Source organism: Mirounga angustirostris, unplaced genomic scaffold, assembly GCF_029215605.1.
Source record: "Mirounga angustirostris isolate CCGP_5_RB_7025 unplaced genomic scaffold, mMirAng1.0.hap1 SCAF_8, whole genome shotgun sequence".
NCBI classification, from domain to species: Eukaryota; Metazoa; Chordata; class Mammalia; order Carnivora; family Phocidae; genus Mirounga; species Mirounga angustirostris.
In genome coordinates, this window is record NW_026991716.1 from 35,923,880 (window position 1) to 35,945,143 (window position 21,264).

General features: G+C 38.7%; 1 protein-coding gene across 2 annotated transcripts in view; it reads right to left on the reverse strand.

Moving 5' to 3' along the window:
- Nucleotides 1-21,264, reverse strand: part of KIF6 (kinesin family member 6) — a 442,506-nt gene that overhangs the window by 278,939 nt on the left and 142,303 nt on the right. For both annotated transcript variants that reach the window (XM_064597574.1, XM_064597573.1), the window contains exons 7-9: nucleotides 16,256-16,462; nucleotides 7,058-7,201; nucleotides 6,053-6,139 (exon numbers count right to left, since the gene is read on the reverse strand). In XM_064597574.1, coding sequence (XP_064453644.1) covers nucleotides 6,053-6,139; nucleotides 7,058-7,201; nucleotides 16,256-16,462 — 438 coding nt within the window. The remainder of the gene's footprint in view (nucleotides 1-6,052; nucleotides 6,140-7,057; nucleotides 7,202-16,255; nucleotides 16,463-21,264) is intronic.

Genomic DNA, 21,264 nt, shown 5'->3' on the forward strand with positions numbered 1-21,264 from the left:
ACTATATGTGCAGCAATACTATGCTATTTTAATTATTATATCTTATGAAATTTTGACATTTAGATAGAATAAGCCCCTTCCATTTTATTCTTTTCCAAAATAGATATGGCTGTTCTTGGTCATTTGTTCTCTTGTATAAGTTTGAGACACAGCTTGTAAAATTCCACCAAAGGTCCTCCTCAGTTTTTAACTGGAAATAAATTTGATTAAAAGGGTAATCTGGGGGGCACCCGGGTGGCTAAGTTGTTTAACTGTCTGCCTATGGCTCAGGTCATGATCCGGGGATCCTGGGATGGAGCCCCGCATCGGGCTTCCTGCTCAGCGGGGAGCCTGCTTCTCCCTTTTCCTCTGCCTGTCCCTCCCCCTGCTTTTGCTCTCTCCTTGTCAAATAAATACATAAAATCTTTTAAAAAAACGGGTCATTTGGTAAGACATATCAAATTAGTGATGTTGTATCATCTCATCCATGAACATAGTATGGCTTTCCACTGATTCCTTTCAATAAAGATTTATCATTTTCTCTATAAATATATGTTTAATTAGATTTTTTTCCTAGAATGTTAAAGTTTTTATTGCTATTATTAATGAAATTTTTGTAAAATTACATTTTCTAATTGTTAGCTTTTGATTTATAAGAAGGCAATTAATTTTTATGTATGGATTATGTACCAAATAATTTTCTGAACATTGTTTTGGTTCTGTTTATCATTAAATATTTTTAGATGTTCTATATAAGCAATCAAATTGTTTGCAAATAATGACAGATGTTTTCTTCTTTTCAAATCCTTATACCTTTTTTTTTTTTTAATTGTCTCTGTCCTAGCTAGGACTTCCAAGTATAATGCTTCAGATATTGATTCTTATCTTACTCCTTCTAACATTTCACCTTCAAAATGTTTGCTGTAGTTTTTGGTTGATACCCTTAATCACTTTAAGGCTGTTCACTGATATTCATAGTTTGATGAGTCTTTTCAAACTATGGGTGAATGTTTAATGTTAAAAATACTTTTTCTGCATCTAGTGATGTGATCATATAAGTTTTCTCTTTTCAACTGTGAATGTGACGAATCACCTTGATTCAAGTGATTTTTTTTAGCATGAACTACTTCAGATATACAAAAAGATATAAAGGATATCTTGTGAATCCACTACTTAGCTTAAGTGAATATCAATATACCTACTATGTAGCTTAAGAAATAAAACCTTACAGATGCTTTTGAAGCCTGAACCTCTGTATAGCCTTCTCTAAATGAATCCCCCATTACCATTACCTGAAATTTGGTGTTTTTCCCATGGCTCTTTTTCTTTTACTATATACACTAACATGTTTTCTAATGATACATTATCTTTCAATTCCCAAAGTAAACCCAACTAGCTCATGATACCACATATTGTATTAATAATCATAATGCAAAGTTCCTAAAACAAGAATTGGCAGACTGAATTCAATTTATATTCTTCCTTCAATATTTGGTAAACTTAAAAAAAACATGGAGTCTGCTCCATCCTTCCTTCCTTCCTTCTTTCTCTTCCTCCCTCTTCCCCTTCCTCCCCCCTTCCCCTGTTCCTTCTTTCCTCTTTCTCTTTTTCTTTCTCTCCTTTTGGTAGCTTTGTTATTATTGAGTCTATTAGTCATAGATATATTCATGTTTTTAAAAATTCTTCTTAAAATATAAAATAATAAAATAAATTGCATTAGCTTCAGTGTTATGTTTTTATAGGAAATTGTCCATTTTGTTTGTTTTTAAATTTACTGCCATAAAGTCTTTCAACATACTTTATTATTATTTTAAGCTATCTACTGTACCTATAGTTAAGGCCTCTTTTCATTCCAAATACTGTGTGGATTTCTGCCTTCTTTATTCTTTTCTTCATTAACTTTCCCAGAGATTTTTTCATTTTATTAATAGATTAAAAATCAACTTCAGGTTTGGTTACTCCTCTCCACTGTATCTTTGCTTTGGGTTTTGTTTTCGCTCATTTTTACACTTTTTAATTCCTGTCTTTCTACTCTTTTGGATTTATTTTATTGCTCCTTTATCTAACTTCTTGGCTTGGAGTCTACCAGACCAAGGGAGTTTGTAAATTTGAACTTGAAACCCACGGGAAGCAGAGCCTTAGGATTTCAAATTTCCAGAGAAACCACCTTTTGCTCCACCTGAAGTTCAGGGTAAGGCAGATAAGCTTCCCTAGCATCTTCCTGTGCCAGTGGGCAGATTTTTTCCTTTCTGGCTCACCCTTTCACTGGTTTTATGTTGGGAAGTAGAGAGGATGTCATGGGTTCATCATCCATCTTCCAAGATTCCAGGGCTCCAACTTTGATGCCTTTCTTACAATTCCCTTCATCCCTTTACTCCAGGACAACTGCAGCTTCAGCTTGGTTTCTGGGCCCTGGAGAATTACATTACCTTATTCAACCTCAGACATATATTTCAAAAGTGCTTGTTAAATTTTATATATAGGTGGAGTTCATATTATCTCTGCCACATTGACAGGACCAGAAGTTACAAAGAATAGGATACTGAGTATTTTGAACATGTCAGTCCTCCTAGAATTTCATTTAAATGCACAGGATTGAGTGGGTTTTCGTTGTTTGCTTCTTTTCAAAAACATGCTCAGAATCATCAAGCTCTGCAGAGTGAAAATCCTTAGACAGGAACTATGTGAGTCATTCATTTGTATCTCCCCCCCCCACTAAATTAATATTGATGCCACATTTTCTACTTCTGCTAAGGCTTTCAAAGTCAAATCTAACAACCAAATTAACTTCTGTCACTGAACAGAAATCTCAAAACTAAGCCAACTTTTCATGATTTTGAGATTATTACACTTAATATTTGTATAATTTGTATATTATACAAATATAATGTATATTTAATGTACATAAATATACATTATGTAAATAATGTATATTTACATTACATGCATGTAAATATAACTGGCCACGACTGTGTCGCACGCATCCCACTCACACCTCCCATCAAATTACTGTAGAAACTTTGTAAGGAGAGCCATCCTTAGAAGATTTTTTTTAAAGATTTTATTTATTTATTTGAGAGAGAGAGTGCACAAGAGCGGGTAGGGTTAGAGGGAGAAACAGACTCCCCACTGAGTAGGGAGCCCGATGTGGGACTCGATCCTGGGACTCCAGAATCATGACCTGAGCCAAAGGCAGTTACTTAACCAACTGAGCCACCCAGGCACCCCTGTCCTTAGATTTTGGCCCATACGAGTCACGAAAGACTCTGGCCTCTTTACAATCCTTTTATTACCTTGTCTTACTGAGGTATTAAAACTTGTAAAGAAAGCAAGTCAAAACCCTGGTGATCCTGATCTTAGAGGGCTGGTTCCATATGTGCCATTGGATTTTGAGAGCAAGATATTAGAAATCCCATCCAAGTTGTGTTTTGGGTGGTTTTGAGGGCAAATTTGCAATTGCCACCTGTGCTTCAGAAAAGCTCTGTCCATAAAGTCATGAACAGTAATGTCAGTTTTTAGAAGCCATTACAAAAGAGACCAGGAGATAATACTTGTCAATTACCAGATTGTTCTGCACCAGGAAGATCTCAATATATATATATATATATATTTACCTACAAATCTTATTTTATTTTATTTATTGTTTAGATTCAATTAGCCAACATATAGTACATCATTAGTTTCAGATATAGTGTTAAATAATTTATCAGTTACATATTACACCCAGTGCTCACCACCTCACAAATAAAACTGGACCATTTTCTTACACCATACACAAAGATAAACTCAAAATGGATTAAAGACCTCAATGTGAGACAGGAATCCATCAAAATCCTAGAGGAGGACATAAGCAGTAACCTCTTCAACATCAGCCACAGCAACTTCTTTCAAGACATGTCTCCAAAGGGAAGGGAAACAAAAGGAAAAATGAACTATTGGGACTTCACCAAGATAAAAAGCTTCTGCACAGCAAAGGAAATAGTCAACAAAACTAAGAGGCAACCCACGGAATGGGAGAAGATATTTGCAAATGACATATCAGATAAAGGGCTGGTATCCAAGATCTATAAAGAACTTAAAAATTCAACACCTAGAAAACAAATAATCCAGTCAAGAAATGGGCAGAAGACATGAACATTTGTATGTCTTTCCAAAGAAGACATACAAATGGCCAACAGACACATGAAAAAGTGCTCAGTGTCACTTGGCATCAGGGAAATATAAATGAAAACCACAATGAGATACCACCTCACACCTGTCAGAATGGCTAAAATTAACAAGGAAGACCTCAATATTTGTTCAATTAACAGCTGTCAGCTTTGATTCAGGTTTCCTTCTTCTTTACATTTCTTGCAGCCCTACATCAAACACATGACAACGTTCACCTTTTTTCACATTCCTCAAGTACCCTCAAAGTTTCTCTAACCAAATTTAAAGAAAAAAAACCCTCCAGCATTTAATATGTTCATTTTCCTTCAATTATGCACTAATTTTTGTTTTCAGGCTAACAACTCATGGCTGTCTTTCTCAGGCTGTGATGCTACAGGGCTGCTTGCTGGTGAGGCAGGGATGGCTTGCTGGTGAGGCAGGGATGGCAGAAGAAGTCATCCTATGAGTTCCCTTCCACTTGACTCATGCCTTAGAATTCTGACTCCTTCTTCCAGCAGGGGCACTGTGTGACCAGGGCCTGTGCTGCAAAGAGGCCCTGCCTCACCCACTTGGTTTCTCCAGAAGAGATTTCCATCTGGGCTGCTCAAGCTCCTGAGGCAAGCGGGGTAAAACAAGTAACCACATTATTCTTTTAACCTTGTCTCTATACTTCAGCGCAATGATTTCAGGGAGACAGGGCAAACAATCAGAAGGAAATAATTAATATGGGTAACAGTGAATTTGAGAAGGTTATTATTATTATTATTATTATTATTATTTTGGAATTTGAGGAATTTATAAATGAAGCAGTGTTGGTGAGATTTCACACCCTTTTTTATAATGTGTACTGCTAAGCCTACACTAGCTTATGTTCTAGAGAAAATTTTAAAAGCTGAGTGATTTGAAAAGTAATATAATCTTAATTTGGGAATGTACAAAATTGAAATATTTTATTTCTACATTTTCAGTGTTGGCATAAGTTGATTCCATGTTGTATTTCATTTAGAGAAGACTAACAAAATAGAGAGAAAACATCTGCATTTAAAATGAGGATCTGAGTCATGGAACTTGCAAATATTTTTGCTTTAAAAAAGCACTCTGATAAAGCAGGATTCATTGTTATAAAACTAGAAGTTTGGCTATTTTTCCATGGACCCAACCAATGATTAATTTTTTTTAAAGATTTATTTATTTATTTTGAGAGAGCAAGAGAAAGCAAGGGAACAGGAGAAGGGGCAGAGAGAGAGAGAGACAGAGAATCTTAAGCAGACTCCTCACTGAGCACGGAGCCCAACACGGGGCTCAATCCCACGACCCTGAGATCATGACCTGAGCTGAAATCAAGAGTTGGATGCTTAACTGACTGAGCCACCCAGGCACCCCAATGATTAATTTTTTTGTCTCTAAAGTAAGTAAGAGGACAGTTGTGCAAAATACGGTTCTACTTAATAACCATTAAAACTTCTTTTTCTCTGTTAGCTTTTATAGAAGATGGTCTATTATTATTATCTCTAGAAACTTAAACTGATGTTTTCTGAAAGGCTACTACCTGCATGTAAATATAACTGGCCACGACTGTGTCGCACGCATCCTCAGGACTCATTTCATTACCTAGGAGCAGACTGATGGGACTGCAGGCGGCAGGTCCTTGCATCAGACTGTCTGCACCTGAATCCTGGCTCTGCCACTTGTGGAGGCTGTGACTCTCAACAAGTTAGTTAACATTTCTGTGCCTCAGTTTTGTCATCTGTCAAGCGGGAATGGAGATGACATCTACTCATAAGCTTCTTGTGAGAATTTAATAAATTGATATGTTTCCAATACTTAGAACACTGCCTGGTATGGAGGACGTGCCCCTCAAGTTTTACTAATCTTTGATCCACTTTGATTTTTCTTCCAGACTCGTAAGTTCAAAGCTGCTTACCAATTTAGGATCGATTTCTTCATTAAGAACAGCTTCATTCTTTATGAGCGCCACTCGTTGTGCAAATCTGCAGGTAGATATCGACTCCTATAAAGCAAAATAACTCCTTAAACTGTTATGGCTTAGAGAGATAAACCTTAATTTTTGTTCACAGAAGAAAGAAGCACATCTAAAGACTGATGTGTATAAAACACAATGAGGGAACATACCTCCAAATTAGGAAGCTTTGCTCTAGAATATCAGTTTTATTAAAATTTTATTTTGGCCTAATAAAATGATCCATGCCAAACATGTGGGAGATCATGAGGTCCTACGTGGTGACTGTATGTAGTTTTCAACTACTAATCTATGAAACCAGAGCCACATATATGTCATAATCATAGCAGATACTATTATAATCCACAAACCTGAATGACTACAAAATAAACATTTGTAACAGGCCAGAAAGAGGCTTTGTGAGACAACTTAGAATGCACTGGATTAGCCTCGTTTTGGAAGACACCCTGCCACTTCTTGTTTTCCTTTCTGGAGAAAGTCTGGATCCCAAGCATTAGACTGTGGTGCATAAAACATGAAGCTGAGTCTAAAGCAACCCAAGAAAGCCAGTCAGTAGCCAGCCCTTGAGCTGCACTCAGTGACACGTCTAGGGACACATCCTAGAGATGCCTCCAAGGTATCTTAGTAATCAGGAGCTAAACAGAACAGAAGCTAATGGGTCTCCTCTCTCATGTCCTCTGGCCAAGATAACTAACCCAGCAGCAGGCTTTCCAAAATTTGTGTCTGAGCCTTCTTCCCACCATCCTGGGCTGTGTGAAGTCCATTCTTAAATGGGGGTAATTATACTGCTGGCAAACCAGCCAAAGCTGTGAACTCTGTAGGGTGTTTACATCTCAGAGCATACCCCAACCCAGCTGAAAAGATGGAAACCCACCCAGGACCCTCAACGCCATCTCATAAACTAGCAACAGAAACTCAGACTGAGATCTCCAGAAAGAACCAACATACGTCGATATTCCTTTTCTCTAAAGAGAGTGTTGCGATCATGGTCGTCATGCAGTTCCCTCCCAAACTGTCTCTTAGGACACTGGTCATCATGGAGTTCCTGTAGGGAATGTGTGCACGGTGTTTTTCAGAAAGAGCAATGATCACCTGTGGCATGGTAGAAAAATAATGGCATTAGGTTAGCAGACAATGCATATCTGGAGCTCAGCTAAGCTGCAACTGCAGTGAAAATTCAAACAGAAATCATAACTGAATGCAGGGTAACATCTAAAACTTGGGCTCAAAATAAATATCTTAACATGATTTGGTACAATAATGGTAGAGATGGAGGGAAGTAAACTTAGCAAAAACATACCACTGTGAATGCTGTAATTTTTGGACAGATGATATAACTTGGCATAGAATAGGATACATTATTATCTTGTCTTCAGCCATTGGAAAATTCATGTAAAATTCTAAAGGAAATCATGCCAGAGTTTTAAAATCTTACCAAAACTGATCTCTATGACCCATCTTTAAGGCAGAAGAGGCAGAGCAGTAAATAAGAACTATGAGAGACAGCAGGGGTTAGTGTGGAGATCCAAGAATCTGGTACCACATTGTCCAGGTCCAAATTCTAGCCTTACTAGGACATGTCACTCAACATCTCTGCCTCAGTGTCCTCAACTGTAAAACAGAGAAAAGATAACATCTACCTCGTAGGGAGTTGGGATGACTGAGAGTTAAAATGTACAAATTACTTTGAGAAGTACCTAGCTCAGTGCTGTATACATGTTTGCTACCATTCTAAGTGATGGAGGAAGTTTATGTTGGTTCAACTAAGGCTTGCTCATCTTACTTTTCACTTAATAGGAAGGTACTAGCTGGATGAAAGGTTGCTGTGGAATTGTCCCCAAAGGGAGCCACCAGGGGTTCACAGTTTTCCTAGGAAGATGAACCCAGTGCTAGGATGTCCATCCCAAGTATGAGGAATAAGACACCCACAGATGTGACTTCAGAGGCATCACAAGGACCCGGCTCTTGAAAATACCTCTAATAACACCTACCATTGTTCTAACCTTCCCTCCCTTCCCATCAGAACTTCTTCTACTCCCTTGGTTTATAAAACAAGGTTGTTTTCAAAGGCTGTTTAGGGCAAAAAACACACAATACCACTGGTCCTGCTTTAAATTCATGACCACAGATTTTATTATAAACCAGATATCCTGTGATAATTTCTCTCAAAAATTACTTCTCCACTCTCAGGCATGAGGCTTTCACATCTTATCCTTTTGTTTCAGACCTCCACCCAGCCTCCTCTTCCTGCCTTTAGTCTTAGCTGATGGCCACACACCCTTCCATTAGATGTGAACAGCCAGACCAGAACCATCTGCTGTCCCATCACTAAATGCCCCCCACACTCTGCCCTTCCTGTGTCACCAAACTGCTCCTTCTAAGGCCAGCCCCTTATTCTCTCCTTCTCCTCTCACTTACCTTACTCCTAAAATTATCCCTTTTCTTCTCCATCAATTTCTCTCTCTCACTTGGATCATTCCCACCCTGCATGCCCACTAGTCTAAAGACTAAGATGGCTCTTGCCAAGGCTCAGCAACCCCTGTTGTACCCAAAGCATTTATTGCCATCTTATTAGACTTTTGAGTTGAGTAAGCATTCAACCCAGGTACTCACTGCCTCCTTTTGGAAAAACACTTTATTCATTGGTAACCAGGACACCGCATTTCCCTGGTTTTCATCTTCCCTCAAACACTAGTTAATGAATGCTTCCTTTCCTTCTTCCTAAATTATAAACATTGGAGTGCTCCAGGGCTCAGTCCTTGATCCTCTTCTCTTTCTTATCTACATTCTCTCTGTGGAATCTCATCCAATCCCCTGGCATTAAATACATATATATCCTGACATCTCCTCAACTGATATCATCAGCTTCCACCTGTTCCCTGAGCTGCTGTCTCTGTGGCAACCCTAAATCTCCACTTGGATGTCTATTCTTGACCTTCTCACCCCTCTCCCCACAAATCTGATTCTTTTCCAGTCTTTACCCATCATTATTGATGGCACCACCATCTACCTAGTGGCTCAGGACAAAACCCTGGGCATCATCCTTATTTCCCCTCATTTCCAACATCTAATCCATCAGTGATTTCTATTAGTTTTACCTAAAAGACATGCCCAGAATTGGACCAATTTTTCCACTTCTTCTGTCACCATTCCAGGCCAAGCCTCCATCATCCCTTCCTTGGACTACACAAGGCTTTGACTCAGTCCTTGTTTCTCTTTTTGCCCACCTCCCCGCCTCCCCACCCCCCCGGTCTACTCTCCACAGAGAAATCTTTATAAAATATAAGTTACATCAAGTCACTTCCTTGCTTACAACCTTCCCATAGCTTCCTGAAACACCACAATGACCCAACTCCTGCATGATCTGGTTCCTACCTATCTGTCCTCATCTTCTGTTGTGCTTTCATAGCCCACATTTGCCTTACTGCTGCTCCACCATCCCAAGATTGTCTCCACTCCTTTGAATTTGTTGTTCTTTTTATCTAGAATGTTGCCCAGATTTTCATATAGCTTCCTGTTTCACATCATTCAAATTTTTGCTCACATCTTGTCTCCTCACAAGGGCTTTCACTGAACACCTTGTCAAATGTAACATACCTATCTCCAGGCTTTTAATCTATTTCATTTTTCTTCCTGTTCTTATCACTATTTGAAATTCTATTCATTTATTTACTTTTTTAAATTTGCTTCCTTACTTGGCTTTCAGCTTCATTAGGCCAGGGACTTTGTTTCTCTCATTCACAGTTCTACCCCACTGCCTAGAGCAGTGTCTGGTCCCCAGTCCATGGGGCAGAAACTACATTGTCTTATTACTCAGTTCTCAGGATAACCCCCATTCTAGTTTCACTTACTATGAAGCAACACTTCCTGTCTCTCTTACAACTCAACGCTCTACATGAGACCTAGCTCCATCAAAAGGACACTCTTGTGGGAGTGGGGCTGGGAGGTGAGTGATGAGAGGTGGTGGCCACAAAGAGGAAGATCAGATTTATAGGAGAGTGTGGTGGCGAAGGCATCTGGTTCCTTTGAGGCAGCTGCAGGAACTTTCTGGAAGCCAGGACTTAGTGTCCTGGGTGCCAAGGGGGGATAATGGTAATATTTCACAGAGCAGTTCAGTGGTGTGGTTAGATGTGTCTCTTATTTGCTGTGCTTTGGGCTGGGTAGTATCCAAGCCCAGTTTTCTAACTTTTCTTGAGGTTCTTTATGTTTAATAAATTCTGTGTTGCTTAAATTAGCTACAGTAGGTTTTCCAGTTTATGATTAAGAAATCTGACTAATACAACATGTGTTCAACAACTTTATGTGAAATAAATGAATAAATAAATAAGTAGATTAATTAGCTTCACCTAGGAAGACAGCACGAGGATCAATAGTATGGAATGAGATTTGGTGGAACTGAGTTTCGATGTAATTGGAAAGGAAGTGGGGAACGTGGCAGACCCAAATCTGAGTGGCAAGGTGGTAGGAGGGGATGCTGAGTAGAACTCCAGACCCTCAGAACCAAGAGGACAAATGAAATATCTCTAACAATCAAGGCAGGCCCAAATGCCAAACACCAGACCAAACAGGGGTTGGTCTGACAGATGTGTGAGAGGGTGGCATTATTGTTTATGAATCATAATTAAGTATCTGACAATGTTCTAAGTACTTTGAAATTCTTTTATAAAACAAATGTCACTATTTTTTTTTCCTGCTCCAGGAAACAATCTCTTCTATTCAACAGCTTTATGACAACTTAGATGACATAAAGGAGAATATGCTTATTAAACTTCATGCTGGTATTAAATTCAATGGGGTTAGTTAATTTGGTATTGGCTGCAGTAACAGAAAATGTAGCCCAAACTGGATTTATTCATAAGGTAAATTTATTGGCCTATGTAACTATAATAGGAAAGGTTTTAGGTTACACATAACCCAAAAGGTCAGTGCTGCCACCAAGGATTTGGTTTTCGCCAATATCTCTGCTCTACCTTCTATGTTGTAGAAGTCTGCCTCTCTTCATGGCCACGGGATGGCTGCCAAATATCCTTATTTATAACTGATGTCAGAAAGTTCTCTAATCATTAAACATATATCCCGAGCTTCCCTAGGGACCAACTTGGGTCATGGGCCCATGTCTGAACCAATCACTACAGCCGAGGCTCCAACTGGCTTAGACTAGTCAAGGTCTACTCCTAGATCTGGGATGGGCTCATGGCTGCTACTCTTGCAGTGAATGTTGTAAAGGCAATTCCAACGCCCTTTCCAGAAAGGGTTCTAAAATGGTTCAAGAGAATAATTAAAATTCCAAATGTGACTATGGACTGGAAAGCATGGTCTTTAAAAATGGGGAAAATGAAAGCAGTGCATAATAAAAGAAAGAACCCCGGACTTAGAGGCAGAATCTAGCTGCCTCACTTGTGCAATTTTAGGCAGATCTCTTAAATTTATTAGTCTCTGTTTCCTCACCTGTAGAAGTGGGATTAAAATACCTGCCTATCTCACAGAAATGTTTTAAAGATGAATAGAGATTGTTTCTGGGATAGTAAAACAAAAAGCACTCCGTTTGCAGAGGTATCCAGGCTATGTTCTTTAGAATCCCTCTGGACACTTGTTACAGCTATATAAAGCCAGTCCTGGGCCATTTCTCTACCAGAGAGCTCTGAACAGGCAACTTCTCAGCTCTAAAGGAGCCTGGGTACATCAGAATAAGTCCAGACCCCTTGGAGAAGATACAGATCTTCAGAGTGACCCAGAAATGGCCGGTATTCGGGAAAGAGGCAAAGATGGATTATTCTTTTTTTTAAAATTTTTTAAAGATTTTTATTTATTTGACAGAGAGAGAGATAGTGAGAGCAGAAACACAAGCAGGGGGAGTGGGAGAGGGAGAAGCAGGCTTCCCGCCGAGCAGGGAGCCCGATGTGGGACTCGATCCCAGGACCCTGGGATCATGACCTGGGAGCCAAAAGCAGACGCTTAACGACTAAGCCACCCAGGCGCCCAAGATGGATTATTCTTTACGGGGTTGCTTTGGGCTCTCTAAATTGGCCCGGAACCAAATGATCTGAACAGCACAGGCTAAGGAGATGGTTATACAACCTGGATTTTTTTTTTTTAAATGTTTACTCCCACTTGGAATTCCATGTGTAAATACAAAAAAAAAAAAAAATGTTCCTGAAGGCATTCTTTAAGCAACAAAGAGTAGACACTCACATTATACTTAATAATATCTTCAAGTACCTAGAAACTATTCTTAAAATCAATCAATCAGATTACTATTCAATGAATTAAAGAGATTTTCTTTTAAAGAGCTCAGCACATGGAAAATTATCCTCTGAAAACTGACAGTGATTTGGAGTGGTTACAACTGGCACTGGCAACATTAGTTTTTCTCCTGAACACACACATTCAGTGGAAGCCAAGTGGAAACTGAAACTCTGAAGAAGTCCCACTTATGGTGGATAACTGGCTGAAGGAAAACCAGATTCTGATTTCTGTAGAGGCAGAGAGCAAACACTCTGTTCCCAGTGGTTTCTCACTTGATGTTTGGGCTGACAGAGACTGAGGGTCACACCAGGAGCACTCGGTGAGGCTTATGGTAAGAACAAGTATGCATGCTCTCCTCCTTTTCTTCCATGGATTTAATTTCTAGGGCTGAGATGTACCCTCTTATTGTGGCTTAAAATGTTTTCGAGGAGACTTTTTGGAAAGAGTACTGCATACACAAGGAAAATTCCAAAACCAACAATACTCTGACAAACAGAAATTTATTTACTTATAAGCACAATAAGGTGCATTCAACTCAGAAAGGCTGTACCCTGGGAGCAGGTGTAAGGTCCACAATGATGGCCAGAAAGGCAGTGACAGTTCTGCATGGGATTTCTATAACCAACATGGGCTAATAAGTGTAAGAGAGGTTACCAAATTTTCTATTCCCTAGGACATCTCCATCTATATATTGAAACTGAGATGGAGAGGATGTAATTGATTACATGAATTAACGAATTGCTAATACAGCATTTATCTGACCATATGTAAGGATTTGTTTATATGCTTTGCTCCTTCACTGGATAACTTGATAGCACCATTTCTCAATTGTGTATTTACTCCCATTGTCTAACATAACTCATAGCACTTCAAAGACACTTAGTCACAGTTTGTTGAATGAATGAGTGAAATGAATGAATGAATGAATGAATGGAGTTAAACTAAAATGTGTTACACTTCCAGTCTCGTTAACCCCATAATCAAGTCCTGCATAAAGAAAACCTGGGTATAAAAGTCCTTGAATTCCGTTATTTCATTAATAGTATCTGCTCCTCTTTTTATTATTCTCCTTCCCCTGTACTCCTTGGTTCTCTCTCGCTTATCTCTTTCTATGTGAAATACCAAAATTTCTCTACTACCCACCTACTTCCTCTCTCACCACAACTCCTAGATTTACTCAACCCCACGTATCTATGTCCATATCCTGCACTTTTCCATATTTCTGTCCCTCTTCCCTCTCATGCTAATCTTCCCCTCCTTCTCTCTCTGTTACCTTATGCCATAACCTCCAGGAAGACATCTGTAGATCAGTGTAAGTAGTTAACAGCTGGAGTGATGCGTTGGATGCACATGAAACAGATAAGTGACATTCAGAAAGCCAAAGGTCAATGACATGTGAGTATTGCTGTGGCCCTGGCTGAATTGAACCCCCTGGACTGGAGCTAAGGGCTAATGGACTCCCAGTTCCCACTGCCTGACATGCTCTAACCCCAGCCCTGCCTGGTTCCCTCCTACTTGTTTTTTGAGTCTCTGTTTAATATCAGCCCTGAGAGAACTTTCATTCCCTTTGCCCTCCTCAGCCGAAGTCTGGTCCCCCATTACAAGCTCTCCTTACCCCTTAGCCTTTCTCTGAACAACTCACCTGGAAGACAGCCAAGTATTTAATGACTATTTATTCCATGCGCATCTCCCTGCACTGGCCCCTGAGACCTTTGGTGCAAGGGCCGTTTCTACTTTGTTCAGCACTATGCTCCAGTGCCTAGCGCAGTCCTCAGCACACTACTGCTCCTTGTAAATAAATAAATTCATTATATAGAAAATCAAATGCATAGAGCCACCAAGACTACTCACATGAGGCTGATGTTATAAGAATTTTGAAGAGAAGAGATGTGGGGAAAGGAAGAGCTTTAATGAGAAGTAGCAGCTTGCAAAGGTTGTGTAGAATGAAGAGAGAGGATTAGGGGCAGAAGGTTTTCCTTGAGTGATAACAATTGGTGGAAATTCTGATTTAACTAATGAATATAATTTTGTATGAACAGATGGGCACAATGGGGATTAAAGCAGACAGTGCTACCATCAGAAACAACTGGGTATATTTCTTTGAAATAAAGCACTTTGAATATAGTCCATTATGTTTTCATGTCAGTGTTTTATAAGTGTTCTATTAAGTAAAAAGCTGTTAAGCAAAAATACTATGTAATATTTGAGCAAGGAAGAGGTAGGGAAGGCTGAGTCTTGTCAGAAACACTAAAATCATCTGAACACCATGCAGGCCATTAATCTCTGGGTGCTGCCTTACTGGGGTTCATTTAGTCAGAGCCTAACTGCATGCACCTTGTTCAGATACAGCTCCCTTAGGTTTCTCTCAATCTGCTTTCTCAGCCAACTTGACCATTAGGAAGCATTTAACATCAGGACAATATCAGTCTCAAAAGGGTTTATTAGGCAGTAAAAGAAAAGGGGGGGAGTTCTGTTTGTTTTTTCAAATCTTTTAGCCTCCAACACTCATTAGCAAGTCCTTCTGCCTTGCCAATATACTCTGTACTTCTCTTCTCCAGTTTTTGATCATGCTTTTTTTTTTTTTTTTTTCTTAGAATTTGGAAGCAGTTGCCATCTTTAACATTCAAATCACAGCACTTTACTCATGGAGCTGGAAGAACTTGAGAAATCATCTAATTCAATATGCTCATTTTAGGGATGAGGATTTTTTTTTTTTCTGGAAAATTTATTTAGCTAAATTCAGACAAGCTTTCTTTGCACTTGGAGTCAGATTCAGAAATCAAAAATAGAGCATAAACTGGGATAGATTGTAGTAAACTTGGGGTAGGGGTTGGCAGGGGAAGAAGCTAAAGCAAAGAGAACTTTCATAGGATCACAATCACCAGCTAGATGAAGTCACCAGAAGCTGAAAAGATATCAGTCATCTCTAAATTATGTTCCCACAACTAATCTACTAGCCTGAAAAGATAGGCCATGGGAGGCCATTTATAACCTATACTCACACCCACTACAAATTTTATAATAAAAACAATTAGTTTTAACAGCCTCTATAATAAATTATTATTAATGCTGCCAAAAAGCAGTACTGAGAAAAAACAAAAACAAAAACAAAAACAATAAGGTATAGTGAGAGAAAACATGGTCTTTGGAGCCAAGCAATTCAAGATTCGAATCCTCATCTCACCATTAGCTGGTAACCTTGGGAAGGCCTCAGGAAGACCTGAGCTTTAAAATCTTTAAGATGGGAATAATTAATACCAACAGTATAGGGCTGTTGGAAGGTTTAAATGCAATGGTATATACAAAATGCTAGTAGCTACACCACTGTTCACAGCAGCATTATTCACAATAGCCAAAAGGAGTAAGAACCCAAGCATCCATTGATGGATGAATGGATAAACAGGGCATGGCACATGCATATAATAAAACATTACTCAGCTTTACAGAGGAATGAAATTCAAATACATGCTACAACATGGATGGACTTTGAAGACATTATGCTAAGTGACATACACCAGACTGAAAAGGACAAATATTGTATGATTCCAAGTATTTGAGTATCTAGAACAGGCAAGTTCATAGAGACAGAAAGTAGAATAGAGGTCACCAGGTACTGGGAGCATAAGGAAATGGAAAATTATTGTTTAATGAGTACAGAGCTTCTGTTTGGGGTCACGAAAAAGTTCTGGAAATAGATGGCAGTGATGGTTACACAACACTGTGAACTAAATGACACAGAATTGTACACTTAAAAATGATTAAAATGATGAAGTTTATGTTATGTATATTTTACCAAAATAAAGGAAGAAAACAACAAAACAACAATGCTAGCAGAGTGCCTGATGCAAAGTCTATCAGCAAATGGTGGATACAGTTACACCCCGTTGTGCCCATTTTTACCTGTTCTAAGTAATGTAGGGACAAGTTGATATACTTGGCCTCTGTTAGAAGTTGGCCCCCTACTCCAGTCTTCGCAACTCGCTCTGAACCAGCCAGGTCAACCAAATGAAGTTTAGCATGCCGGACAGTTGCAGATCCTGGTTCCTTGCTTGATAAATGAATAGTGAAAATGCAGTGGGAACGAGTTGAAGCCTGGTTCATTGGAGTCTGTAAAATGAAAGTGCAAAACAAAATTAATGTGAACAATGAGAATTTTGGCAGACTATCAAAAAGTTTAGATTTATGTTTGTAATGGTATGACATTTCCAATGAAGCTAATGCTGTCAAATTCAACAAAAAGCTTGTAGCTGAGATCTCTCAAAGTGAGTTATTTTTAATATACTGTCTCTTGAATGACTGACAACAGATATGGATGGGTTAATTCAGAAAGTGAGGAAAGAGTTCAAATGAAGTAAAGCGTGGGTCCTCTTACTAATATAACTTAATTTCATTACATGGCCACACTCCCTACCTTAACCTTGGCTAGCCATACTGCAAATGCTTAATGGGAATGTCATGGGAAAAAAGGTGAAAATGGATGCAGTGGGGGAATTCATTATACACTTATATATATACATATATAGTGTATATATATATACACTAATAAACACAACCCACAGATGAGGATGCCCAGTATCACTGCTACTACCCAACAGTGAACAGGGGTCCCAGCCAATGTAATAAATAAGAAAAAGAAATACAAGTCATAGTGACAGGAAAAGAAGAGATTAAAACATCATTATGTACAGAAAATATGGTGGTCCATATAGAAAATGCAGGAGCATCTATAAACTGTTAAAAACTAAGAAGTTTAGCAAGGTTGCTGGATCCAAGATCAACATGCCAGATCAAGAAAGTTCTAATAACCCAGCAATAATTAATCAGGAAATACAATACTTCTAATGGCCACAAAGACAATGAGATAACAGACGACTAATCTTATAAAAATGCGTGATTTGTAGGGAAAATTATATTAAAAGATACAAAAAGGAAACCTGAGTAAAAGGTGTCCAGATATTAATATACCATGTCAGGGATGGGAAAACTAAAAATTCATTTCTATATTAATTTCTCTGTATTAACCTATATATTCCATGCAATTGAAATAAAAATACCACACATTAGGTTTGTGGAACAGAACAAACAAATTGATTCTAAAACACAGATGGAAGAGCAAATATTAAAAAATAACAAAAATAATTCTGTGAAAGAAGAACAAGAGAGGGGAACTTGTCCTGCTATACATCAGGGTATATCATAATGCCACGGTAATTAAAACAGTGTGGTGTTGCTGCAGGAACAGATAAACAGTGAAACATGTTGGGCTCATTTCAGCACTCTGTATAAGATAGAGGAGACATCACACTGCCGTGGAGAAAGGATGGACTAATTAACAAATAGTGCTACAATAACCGGCTCTCCATCTTAAACAAAATAAATTTAGGTTGCTTTCTCACACCAGACACAAATAAATTCCAGAATGTATTAAAGACTTATGCATAAAATAACACAATTTTAACACTAATATAAGAAAATACAGAAGGATATCATAGTCAACCCAAGGTAGTAATGGATCTTTTTTTTTTAATAAAGATTTATTTGAGATTTATTTGAGAGAGAGAGAAAGTGAGCGAGCGAGTGGGGAGAGAGGCAGAGGAAGAGATCTCAAGCAGACTCCCCACTGACTGTGGAGCCTGACACGGGACTCAATCTCATAACCCATGAGATCATGACCTGAGCCAAAATCACAAGTCAGCCACTTAACCGACTGAGCCACCCAGGCGTCCCTAGTAATGGATCTTTTATGATAAGACATTAAACACAAAAATGAATTGATTGAAAGTATTTGACCAAATTATCCAAAATTGAAGAACTTCTGAGTGATAAAATCTGCCACAAATTTAGAAGACCGGGAGATGATATTTGCAATCCATACAGCTGACAAAAGATTAATATTTGAAATAAGGAACTCCCACATGTCAATAAGAAAAAGACAACTCAGAAAAAGATGAGCAAAGGATATGAACAGGCAACCCATAAAGAGGAAACCTGAACATGGTCAATAAGTATTTGAAAAAAAGTGCTCAAACTCACAAATAATCAGGACAAGTAATTTGAGCCATAATGATAAACTATTTCATTCACATCTGTCAGACTGACAAAATTAAAAAAAAACCAAAGTCTAATGAGTTAAGGTTTGTAAAGATACAAAGAAATGGGAACTTTTATATACTGCTGGTGAGAATAAACATTAAGAATCCATTTTTTTTTTTTTTTATCCACAGAGGCTAGAAAATTTTACTATTGATTTTCCATTTATATATATATATATATTTTTTTTATTCTTATGTTAATCCCCATACATTACATCATTAGTTTTAGATGAAGTGTTCCATGATTCATTGTTTGTGCATAACACCCAGTGCTCCATGCAGAATGTGCCCTCCTCAATACCCACCACCAGGCTAACCCATCCTCCCACCCCCCCCCCCTCTAGAACCCTGTTTGTTTTTCAGAGTCCATCGTCTATCATGATTCGTCTACCCCTCCGATTTCCCCTGCTTCATTCTTCCCCTCCCACTACCTTCTTCTTCTTTTTTTTTTTCTTAACATATATTGCATTATTTGTTTCAGGGGTACAGATCTGAGATTCAACAGTCTTGCACAATTCACAGCGCTTACCAGAGCACATACCCTCCCCAGTGTCTATTACCCAGTCACCCCATCCCTCCCACCCAACCCCCCACTCCAGCAACCCTCAGTTTGTTTCCTACAATTAAGATTTCCTCATATCAGTGAGATCATATGATACGTCTTTCTCTGTTTGACTTATTTCACTCAACATAATCCCCTCCAGTTCCATCCATGTCGTTGCAAATGGCAAGATCTCATTCCTTTTGATGGCTGCATAATATTCCATTGTATATATATACCACCTCTTCTTTATCCATTCATCTGTCGATGGACATCTTGCCTCTTTCCACAGTTTGGAAATTGTGGACATTGCTGCTATAAACATCAGGGTGCACGTACCCTTTGGATCCCTACTTTTGTATCTTTGGGGTAAATACGCAGTAGTGCAATTGCTGGGTCATATGGTAGCTCTATTTTCAACTTTTTGAGAAACCTCCATACTGTTTTCCAGAGTGGCTGCACCAGCTTGCATTCCCACCAACAGTGTAGGAGGGTTCCCCTTTCTCCGCATCCCCGCCAACATCTGTCCTTTCCTGACTTGTTAATTTTAGCCATTCTGACTGGTGTGAGGTGGTATCTCATTGAGGTTTTGATTTGGATTTCCCTGATGCCGAGCGATATTGAGCACTTTTTCATGTCTGTTGGCCATTTGGATGTCTTCTTTGGAAAAATGTCTGTTCATGTCTTCTGCCCATTACTTGATTGGATTCTTTGTAATTTGGGTGTTGAGTTTGAGAAGTTCTTTATAGATTTTGGATACTAGCCCTTTATCTGATATGTCATTTGCAAAAATCTTCTCCCATTCTGTTGGTTGTCTTTTGGTTTTGTTGACTGTTTCCTTTGCTTTGCAAAAGCTTTTTATCTTGATGAAGTCCCAATAGATCATTTTTGCCCTGGCTTCCCTTGCCTTTGGCGATGTTTCTAGGAAGAAGTTGCTGCACCTGAGGTCAAAGAGGTTGCTGCCTGTGTTCTCCTTTAGGATTTTGATGGACTCCTGTCTCACATTGAGGTCTTTCAACCATTTGGAGTCTATTTTTGTGTGTGGTGTAAGGAAATGGTCCAGTTTCATTCTTCTGCATGTGGCTATCCAATTTTCCCAACACCATTTGTTGAAGAGACTGTCTTTGTTCCATTGGACATTCTTTCCTGCTTTGTCAAAGATGAGTTGACCATAGAGTTGAGGGTCCATTTCTGGGCTCTCTATTCTGTTCCATTGATCTATGTGTCTGTTTTTGTGGAGTACCATACTGTCTTGATGATGACAGCTTTGTAATAGAGCTGGAAGTCCGGAATTGTGATGCCATTGGCTTTGCTTTTCTTTTTCAACATTCCTCTGGCTATTTGGGGTCTTTTCTGGTTCCATACAAATTTTAGGATTATTTGTTCCATTTCTTTGAAAAAAGTGGATGGTATTTTGATGGGGATTGCATTGAATGTGTAGATTGCTCTAGGCAGCATTGACATCTTCACAATATTTGTTCTTCCAATCCATGAGCATGGAACGTTTTTCCATTTCTTTGTGTCTTCCTCAATTTGTTTCATGAGTATTTTATAGTTTTCTGAGTACAGATCCTTTGTCTCTTTGGTTAGATTTATTCCTAGGTATCTTATGGTTTTGGGTGCAATTGTAAATGGGATCGACTCCTTAATTTCTCTTTCTTCTGTCTTCTTGTTGGTGTATAGGAATGCCACTGACTTCTGTGCATTGATTTTATATCCTGCCACTTTACTGAATTCCTGTATGAGTTCTAGCAGTTTTGGGGTGGAGTGTCTTGGGTTATCCACATAAAGTATCATATCATCTGCAAAGAGTGAGAGTTTGACTTCTTCTTTGCCGATTTAGATGCCTTTGATTTCTTTTTGTTGTCTGATTGCTGTAGCTAGGACTTCCAATACTATGTTGAATAGCAGTGGTGATAGTGAACATCCCTGCCGCGTTCCTGACCTTAGGGGGAAAGCTCTCAGTTTTTCCCCATTGAGAATGATATTCGCTGTAGGTTTTTCATAGATGGCTTTTATGATATTGAGGTATGTACCCTTGATCCCTATACTCTGAAGAGTTTTGATCAAGAAAGGATGCTGTACTTTGTCAAATGCTTTTTCTGCATGTATTGAGAGGATCATATGATTCTTGTTCTTTCTTTTGTTAATGTATTGTATCACATTGATTGATTTGCGGATGTTGAACCAACCTTGCAGCCCAGGGATAAATCCCACTTGGTCATGGTGAATAATCCTTTTAATGTACTGTTGGATCCTATTGGCTAGTATTTTGG